Source organism: Octopus bimaculoides, chromosome 20, assembly GCF_046866305.1.
Source record: "Octopus bimaculoides isolate indiv1 chromosome 20, ASM4686630v1, whole genome shotgun sequence".
NCBI lineage: Eukaryota > Metazoa > Mollusca > Cephalopoda > Octopoda > Octopodidae > Octopus > Octopus bimaculoides.
The window spans coordinates 42212371-42222499 of NC_142947.1; the positions used below are offsets into that span (position 1 = coordinate 42212371).

The 10129-nt window shown below is 34.0% G+C and overlaps 1 protein-coding gene across 1 annotated transcript in view; it reads right to left on the reverse strand.

The window, feature by feature from the left end:
- Positions 1-274: 274 nt before the first annotated feature.
- LOC149131714 (short-chain collagen C4-like) overlaps positions 275-10129 on the reverse strand; it is a 10069-nt gene continuing 214 nt past the window's right edge. Inside the window, exons 1-4 of the mRNA XM_089338453.1 lie at positions 10011-10129; positions 5368-5419; positions 1961-2035; positions 275-1052 (exon numbers count right to left, since the gene is read on the reverse strand). The exon at positions 10011-10129 is cut by the window's right edge and continues 214 nt beyond it. Coding sequence (XP_089194579.1) covers positions 556-1052; positions 1961-2035; positions 5368-5419; positions 10011-10129 — 743 coding nt within the window. The 3' untranslated portion in view covers positions 275-555. The remainder of the gene's footprint in view (positions 1053-1960; positions 2036-5367; positions 5420-10010) is intronic.

The following is a 10129-nucleotide window of genomic DNA, read 5'->3' on the forward strand; positions in this document are numbered from 1 at the left end:
AATTTTTCGTATTTGATACTCGCTGGTGATTTAACTTCTGATTGTAGTGCATCAGTGTTTAGGCAACAGTACAGTGTTTGAAGGTAACGTGTACCGATTTTGAAATATGTTAATTAATCTTGTGGTGGGGTCACGAGGTTGTCTAGATACAGATTAAAAAATAGGTCGTGACAGGATTACTACTTACATTCCTGTCGAAAATGATGGAATCATCATATATTTCTATGATATTACTTCAAGTGGGGTTTGTTAATATTTAAGAGAGAACACAAAATACAGTTAAACGAATTATTTTATTTCCACATTTTAGATTTATGAACTGTTCCTTATACAACGTTTTCTAGAATTATTCGCTCAGCTTTGCATTGTTCTATTAGCATAATTCTCACATTCTCTGTTAACTAGTAGGGAAGAGTATTTTAACGATTTATATGACTAGGATAAAATATTATCAAACAGAATTTAAAATGTCTATATTGTTTTATGATATCATATTATGTCTTGTAATTGGTCAACATAAGTTTTCCTAGAGAAGCAAATTCAACTATATTCCGTTCAATATTTACTGCACACAACGCAGCTTAATTCTCGACCATTGACATACGGTGGACATGGCAATGAACCACAAATTCCCTCCACGAAATATAATAAAGCTCCATTTTCGTTTCTGTAACCTGCTGGATCAGCTTCTGGTGCATGGTCCACACACACATATTCGTGTCTGCCCTTATGATTCCAATACTCGGTCATCAAATATCCTGAATACTCAGTTGACCAACCAGGGTAACACACTGTCCTCGCTGGTAACATCATAACAACAGCAGGTTGTCGTGTCAAACAGACAGCACACGGAACGTTGTGATCATTAATTGATTCAGCGTTAGCAAAAGAAAAGAGTTTTTTCGTAGAGGACCCTATTTCATATTCACTTCCATATATGAGACCATATCTTTCAACTCTTGTAGTATAATTGGCCCAAATGGGGTCGTTAGGTAAACATAAGAGATTACTTCCGCCACCTGTTTGGTTATGTATTGATCCACCAACCACACCTAGAATTAGTAAGAATATATCAAGTCAATAAAATATAAAGTTAAGTCATGTGTGAAATGAATGAAAGATGGATTAAAAGAAATCCTTGGAAAGGAACTTTCAATTTTAAGTTTGCTATTATAAAAGACACAGATACGTGTTTGTGCGTTATTGGGTCTAAGTGTGTATGTATGTGTGTGTGTGTTTGTGTCTATGTGTGTGCGTGTGTGGGAGGGTATGTTTGAACATTGACTGTCTTTACGTGTGTACGTTTTGTGTGTATGTTGTTATATATATATATATATATATATATATATATATATATATATATATATATATATATATATATGTTGTAGGTGTGCGCTTAGGCATTTGTGCTGGTAATGTGTATTAATATATCTAGATACAAGGCTGCAGATGTTTGTGTGCTGATATCGAAAGATTGTGAAGGGAAGGCCGTTACGTCACGCATTTTCTCTAAAATGCAAAACACGATTTTGTTCAATTCCTATGTTGTGAGATTGATTGGGGAAGAGGTGGAAAATATTGGATTGTGACTGGAAAGCTCAGAATTCCCTTACCAAGGTGCACTAGCGTGATGACGTGCTGATTTAGTGCGTGGTTAATGGATACAGTCCTTAGGTAACTATATTCTGTGTTTGGCTTGAAGTGTACTTTCGATGATACCCTGTTCGTGTGATCAATCTTCACAAGATTCATATTTCGTCTATGACCAAATAAATTCAACGGAGTAAGTAGTCTTGTGTAATCTCAAGAGAATCTATAAGCGTCACTTAAAACGTGATATACAATAATAGGATAAACGTTTGTGTAGATGAGAAAGAGGGAGGGAGAGGGAGAGATGAAGAGAAAGAAAAAGGAAGAAAGAAAGAAATAGAGAGAGAGATTAGAAACAGAATATACTAACCATCATATACCAGACTTGAATTACGTGGACAGGTTGTTCTACCCCACCGGGTATAGAGGGATCCAGGACCGGGTCCTACGAAATTTAAAGGGAAACAATGTTGTTTAAAAGAAATAATTGGTGAACCATGTAGGAAAGAATTTCTTGGCTACAAATTCATGAATTGGGGAGACAATGATTGGACGATAGGAAGGAAGGAAGGAAGGAAGGAAGGAAGGAAGGAAGGAAAGAAGGAAGGAAGGAAGGGAGGGAGGGAGGGAGAGAGGAAGGAAGGAAGGAAGGAAGGAAGGAAGGAAGGAAGGAAGGAAGGAAGGAAGGAAGGGATGAAGGAAGGAAGGAAGGAAGGAAGTAACGAAGGAACGAAGGGAGGGAGGGAGGAAGGAAGGAAGGAAGGAAGGAAGGAAGGGAGGAAGGAAGGGAGGGAGGGAGGGAGGAAGGAAGGAAGGAAGGATGGAAGGAAGGAAGGAATGAAAGAAGGAAGGAAGAAGGAAGGAAGGAGGTGGGAGGGAGGGAAGAGGGAGGAAGGAAGGAAGGAAAGAAAGAAGGAAGAAAGGAAGGAAGGAAGAAAGGAAGGAAGGAAGAAAGGAAGGAAGGAAAGAAAGAAGGAAGGAAGGAAGGAAGGAAGGAAGGAAGGAAGGAAGGAAGGAAGGAAGGAAGAAAGGATAGGTGGCGAATTGGTAGAGGAGTTGAAGAGTTAAGAAACAAAGAGAGAAAGAAAGAAAGAATGAAAAATGAAAGAAAGAAAGAAAGAAAGAAAGGTAGAAAGAAAGAAAGAAAGAAACAAAGAAAGAAAGAAAGAAAGAAAGGAAGGAAGAAAGGAAGAATGAAAGAAAGAAGGAATGAAAGAAAGAATGAAGGAAGGAAAGAAAAAAGAAAGAAAGAAAGAAAAAAGAAAGAAAGAAAGAAAGAAAGAAAGAAAGAAAGAAAGAAAGAAAAAAAGAAAGAAAGAAAGAAAGAAAGAAAGAAAGAAAGAAAGGGTTTGAAACTTCTTTGTACTTTGAACGTAAATCTGATTCCGGGAAAGAATCACCGACGCCTCTAGGTGAATGAATACTTTTAGTGACTCGTCAAGATTTGCATGATTCATCACTAATTCACTTCTCGGCCGAATTGAATGAGGTTTTCTTAGCAACGATGATCCAGTCTTTAACTAAATGTTTAAGATAAAGTAATTGAAGGCTGGTGAATTAAATAAAGGACTAGAACAAAATATGAGGGTAAGGCGAAAATTTGACTTTGAATCAACTTATATTGGTTAGTTTTAAAGGAATGTATATAATTAGGTTAATAAGAAAGTGCTCATTGCGAGGAAATTATGGTGAAGATTATTAGCTAAGAAAATGTTGTATGAATTTAAGTGACTAAAAAAATATAGTAAGTAATCGCAACAGTTAATTTTTCAACAAAACATCTCAGCTATTGTTAAAGAAAACGGTACAGTAGCTATGTTCAAATGGAAGTTCTATATGGGATGAGATTTATGACCAAAAACTCGGCAAAAAAATGTGCTACAAAAGTGGTGTGTCTTTAAGTGATCACGGAAAACCAATCAATGTAACATATTGAAATATTTTTGTTATTTTAAGATATTTAGTGTTATGAAATACATCATCTGATTTCATTTATCTGTTAGCTTGATGCTAGACTGGGCTTAAATGTATTCTCTGTAGCCACTGCAAGCCGCTGTTTTCTTCGCATCGTCGGTAAAAGAGCTCTATGAAACGTGTCTTATGGTGAAAGCTTTGTCAAAAATTATTAGCTAGAAAATCAGCTATATGGCTTTAAGTAACGAAAGGGTAAAGGTGATAATTTAAAAAAATCAAAATATTTATTCCTGTTTTAGAGAAGTAATTTATTATTTGAATTGAAATGAAAGCGTTCAATGAGACGAATGTGTTGGAAAAAAGACCGTCTAAAAATATAAACCACAGAGTTAGTTATGAAATTTATTGCCGCGATTTCAGATTAATTTTTATTATTCTTTTTATGCATTAGAATATATACGTATAAATAACACATTGTAATATAAATTTTACACACTACAACAACTAATTGTTAATGATTTAATTAAAATATGACATTATTTCAAAATAAAAATTGTTTAGAAATATATTTATTTGCAACAGATATGCTGCTATTAATTCTTTTTTTAATTTTAGGTGCAAAGAGAATTTAACATTTGAAAAATATCAGTATTCAAAAGCTATTTAGAATAGTATCACTTTTCAATTAGAAAGGTGAATATAGTTAATTGTAATGAAAGAAGTGTTGCCCTTAAAAATATAAACCTGAATGAGAAATGCGGGTACGGAAAAGTACAGAAATGCAAAAGTACAGAACATGCAATAATTAAGCCACAAAGAGTACGGAACACAAAGGTAGAAATCGTTAACTATTGGTGTTGAAGTCAAAATTTAGAGACTGAAATAGTACGACAGAAATTATGTGGAATGCAAGGGATCTCTGAGGTAACGCTATTCAACTGGGTTGGTTAGTCAGAGATCAGGAAATGTCTCCAGGTCGAACATCTGCTTCTCTGCATTGATAGGTCACAGCTCCGGTACTAAGAACATGCAATTTCAATCTCACAGAAAACAATCACAAGACGGATTCTTCAAACTGGATCTAGGAGTAGACCAGAAAAGGATCTAGGAGTAGACCAGAAAAGGATCTAGGGGTAGACCAGAAAAGGATCTAGGAGTAGACCAGAAAAGGATCTAGGGGTAGACCAGAAAAGTGATGGGCAGAAAGTACCCATCGGTTCAGATTGGTTACGCTTGTCGACCTAAACGGTTATCTTAATAACAAATGCTTCCAGCTGGAAGGGCCCTCGAAAGCAGGTGCATGATTTCTCTACAACCACCAAACTTGCAGAATTAGTGAGCAGCAAAAATATGTGGATGGTTTCATTGATTCTGTTTCTTACTACAACACACGCTTCACCCTACAATTTCTTATTGTTTACACTTACATTAGAGGTGAAAATATTTCTTACATTCATAGAGCTGAACTGAAAATATTTGTTTGCGACTTTTTCCTGATTATAATCTTACAGGTACACAAAATTACTTACATTTATTGGCGTGGCCCTGCATATAAACACATATAAAAATAGTTAATATCATAGCATAAGAGGGTTACTTTTTATTAACGAAATTATGGTAAAGTGCAAGACATTTCCAAATGAATTTAGGCAAGTAACGTAAAGTGGTTATTTCGTAGAGCAGATAGAGTAAGTAATGAAAAACGAATGGAACCCGAAAAAAATTAGAAGCCAGTAGGTGAGGAGACACGTTTAAATGATTTTAGCTGAAAGAGATTGAAAGTGAATATTTTATAACATTTAATCTGGTCCCCGAACATTTGTTTTACGTTTTGATCTTGTATGATATACAATTAGATCTTACTTGGCGTGTGAACAGCTTTATCATCGAGAGATTTCTTGGAAAGGAAACGGTTCTGTGAAAAAATAGAAATAACATCATAGAAATAGATTTTCAGATAATTCATCAATGATTACAATTTAATGCTAAGCAATACAATAATGGCATTTTTGGACAGCTTCTTTTAAAGATGTGGGTGACAACTTCATTATTAATTCCACCAAATTTACATTGTTATTTCACAACTTGGTGGTTTACCGCTTTCTTACCGCCTCTGTGCATCGGTACTCGTCAATTTCATGCTTTTCTTTGACAAAAGCATACCCATGACAATGAGAGCTAATTAAGTGTAACGAATGAAAATACGCACGGAGAATGTAGCAAATGCATTTAGAAAAACTTATCTTCCAGTTTGTAAATCTACAAACAAGTGGGTAGATATCCCAGAATCAATTCGTTTCGCGTTCTACGTAACCTACATTTAAAAATATATTTACGTTTCTCTGCGCGTTTATTCAGCCGAAGACCCTACAACTTCCAAACGAAGAATAGCAAACAAATATAAATTGAAAATTCTGAATGTATTTACACCATTCTTCGTGCGTGTTTACATATACCTGAGAGATACATGGTTTTGGAATTTTATTCTTCTTTCAAGCAATTAGGTACTTATTGTACCCTGACTTTTCATATATATTTCCCATGTTTCGATTAACTTCGCTGACCATTTTATTAATATTTTTTTAATGATAATGATAACATATTTGAAATTTGAATTTATACTTGCTCGCTAATGTGCGTTCGGATGTGGTGGTGCCTTCAACTGAACAAATAAGCGTGGAAAGTTAAATACAATTCTAAAAATACTTTACGTAGATGAGCTTTATGTGCCAATACGACACAGAAAACGAAATCAATCACTACTGGTATATCTACACTACTGCTTGTAGATTTAAGAAATGGAAGAACCATTTTTTCCAAATGTATTTGCTATATTCTTCATGCATGTTGACGTATAGTGAGAGAGACGTGGTTCTGGAGAGATTTATTATTCTTTCAAGGAAAAGGATACTTATTTTCATACTTCTTTTGTTACTAGCCCACTTTATTTTTTAGTTACTAGCCCAATTCTTTTAGTTACTAGCCCAATTCTTTTAGTTACTAGCCCAATTCTTTAAGTTACTAGCCCAATTCTTTTAGTTACTAACCCAATATCACACCTAGCTGGGTTTAACAATCTACAAGTAGGGTTGTCAGCAAACTTAGGTATGTAATTTCTTAAAGCGATAAACGTTTTTCTCTTAGCTAAGCGTTCTAATCTCTCATCGATATTACTACGTTTAGCGTCGAATATAGCTTCTTCATCAATATCATTGTATTTCTGCACGTTAGCCTGCTTTTATTTAGAGGAAATACTTACTTTTAGCAACTTATCACATAAAATATTATACTCTAAGGAGGACAGTCCTTTTACCCTTTTATATTTTAATTTTTACATATTAGTTTTATCTGTTTTCGTTTTCCGTTTTTCGTTTCCCGTTTTTTCATTTCTACGTGTAATAAATGCTGCCTTCACAGCTTCTCGCGTTACTTCTATTATACAATTTTTAGTTCGTTATATGTGATTTCCAACTATACAAGGTGTCTGAGTATTTCTCAACGTATGAAATTATTAGTAGTTTCAATTAACGAAGTGAAAAATCACGTAATGTCTGCGCTTTTATTCATTACAGTGTCATTTCTTCAAAGGTCAGTCTTTACATTGTACGTCTTCCAGACATTTTGATTATATTCAGAGGAAAGAAAGAGTAAATGAAAGTATATTTAGGCGATGAATAATTAGTATAGGGAGCACACACAACGTTTTATCGTACTATGATCAAAACATTTTACACTGAGAAATTTCGGTATTAATTTGCAAAGCAAAAGTGTTGATTACGAGAACATTAGTGGAGTGCATCGTTCGAAACTCTCTGCCTACATACCCTGCTAGAATCTTATATTGTTTCTGTGTATATATTTATATATTTATGTATATATATATATATATATATATATATATATGTGTGTGTGTGTGTGTGTGTGTGTGTGTGTGTGTGTGTGTGTGTGTGTGTGTGTGAGTGTGAGTGTGTGTCTGTGCGTGTATGTATATATCTATGCATATAAACTGGTGCTTACACAACACGCACATACACTCATACACACACCCGTAGGCACAAGCATATGTATCTATATATTCATATATGTATATATGTATATGTATGTATGTAAACGTATATATGTATATTTATATATATAATTGAATATATATATATATATATATATATATATATATATATATATATATATATATATAAATGTGTGTGCGTGCGTATGTATGTATATGTATATATATGTATTAGTTTAACGCTCGAGAAAACTGGAAGTGTCAATTACGTTTCGACCGTACGCTCTTCGACAGAAAAGATTAAGAGGAAAAAAAGGAGAGGAAAAAAAACTGTGCAACTTCCGGCGGTCCAACAAGGCGATATATACGCGTTTGTGTGAATGTATGCATGCATCTTCTGGTGTGTGGATGCATGTTTGTTCGTGTATATATGTCTGCCATTTAGGAACACATGCATATATTTATATATGCTAAAATATTTAATCTTGGTTTACTGCTTCAGGTTTTAAACTCACGAACAAATGGTTGTACCTTCGACTAAAGAACAAGGTGAGGCGTTGTGTTCTTGACCAAAACCATTTACATTGCACTGCAATTATATCGACAGCAGTCCGTATGGCACATTTCTGCACCAGTTCATTGCTTTGACGGAGTGAGCTTATGTAAAGCCAACGATTTGAACTCTGGAAACGAATCATCCGTGTAATTCCTCCGATATAATGTTCGAAGATGTCATCAAAAGACCATTGCGTATGTATATATATTTGTGAGTGTCTCTCTGTGTGTATGCGTGTGTCATTGTGTGTGTGTTTGTATATATATATATATATATATATATATATATATATATATATATATATATATATATATATATATATATCCAGATATAAATACACTCACACACACACATATATATATATAAGCACATTCAAATATATACATAAAGCGATACATTCATACAAGTTCATGTACGTATGCACACGAAGACGGCAGATTTACATATATATGTTATTGACATGAAAACTAACTAACATTGTTATAATTGTATGGCTTTGTTACGTATAGTATTTGAGAAATTCATTGCTTTCTATTTTTCAATAATGTCTATCGGAAAACATTTCTGGGGGCTTTTATAACTGTCATCTACAATACGGAATATTTCAAGATAATGATCAAATTCCGCGTAGTCGCGCTTTGTCTTTATTCTTTCGAGGTCCATAAATTCAGAACCTGTTTATCAATGGCGTGTAAGGAATCGAACTACGACCTCCTGAAATTTAAGACAATGTGTGAAAATTTGGAAGCAAAATATATAACATGAATACAACTATCTATCAATCAAATTCTCAGTCAGTCTGTCTACCTATCTACCCTTATATATATATATATATATATATATATATATATATATATATATATATATATATATATATGACACGACTACTTTAGCTCGAGCGGTCCAGCTCTCTTTACTATTATAGCAGAATAAACAGAAGCGAAAAGGGATCTTATAAAATTCAAAAGTTCTCAGGACAAATTTCTCCCCTAAAATCCCGGACCAACCTCCAACACCCGGATATGTCTCCAACAATAAAAAGTCTTTGCTAGAGTTGTCCAAGGTGTCCCATATATGACAGAGATGTGAATCACGACCTAAAAGGCTTCACCAGGTGTTGCTATTAAGTTAGACATAACCTGGGCCTAAACTGGCCGAAACATCTAAGTCATATATATGTGTGTATGCATGTATGTGTGTGTGTGTGTGTGTGTCTGCGAAGGCCTGGCTGCTTGGTAAGATGGTTCTGTCCTAAAAGCAAGCGTTCTAATATAGCCGCAGACCAACCAGTGTCATCTGAGTTGATTTGGTAAATGGAAGCTGAAAGAATGCTGTCGTATATATACATATATATATATATATATTTATATATATATATACAGAGAGAGAGAGAGAGAGAGAGAGAGAGAGAGAGAGAGAGAGAGAGAGACAGATAGAGCGATTGATTGATTGATTGATTGATTTCAAATTTACAGAAATCAAAATAAAAGGACAGGTGTACAAACCACAAGCAGGTATATGAGTTCAACGCTCGGGTAGAATGGAAGAATCATTTATCTTTCGATCGCAGGCTCTTCGACAGAATGGATGAAGAGGACAAAAACGGAGACAGAATGAAAAAATCCAGAGAGAAAATAGAATGTGTAGAGATTATGTGTGTGTTTTGTGTGTGTGAGTGTGTGTGTATGAATACATATATATATAAATACATACATATATACATATTTATATATATATATATATATATATATATATATATATATATATATATATATATATATATATATATATATATATATATATATATATATATATATATATATATATATATATAAACAGATACGCATATACACGTGCATGTATGTATGTATGCATGAATGTATATATGTTCGTATAAATTTCTCACATTTCAAAATACAGAAACTCCCAGCGTCCCTTACTTACTGCGGATGATTTCTCTTCCATCTTTCTGGTCCTTGCATCTAAATGAAGAATCGTGATGGTCAACAGGAGAAACAGTCCAAAAGTCATAAAAGAAGAAATGGAAAATCGCTGCGAAATGA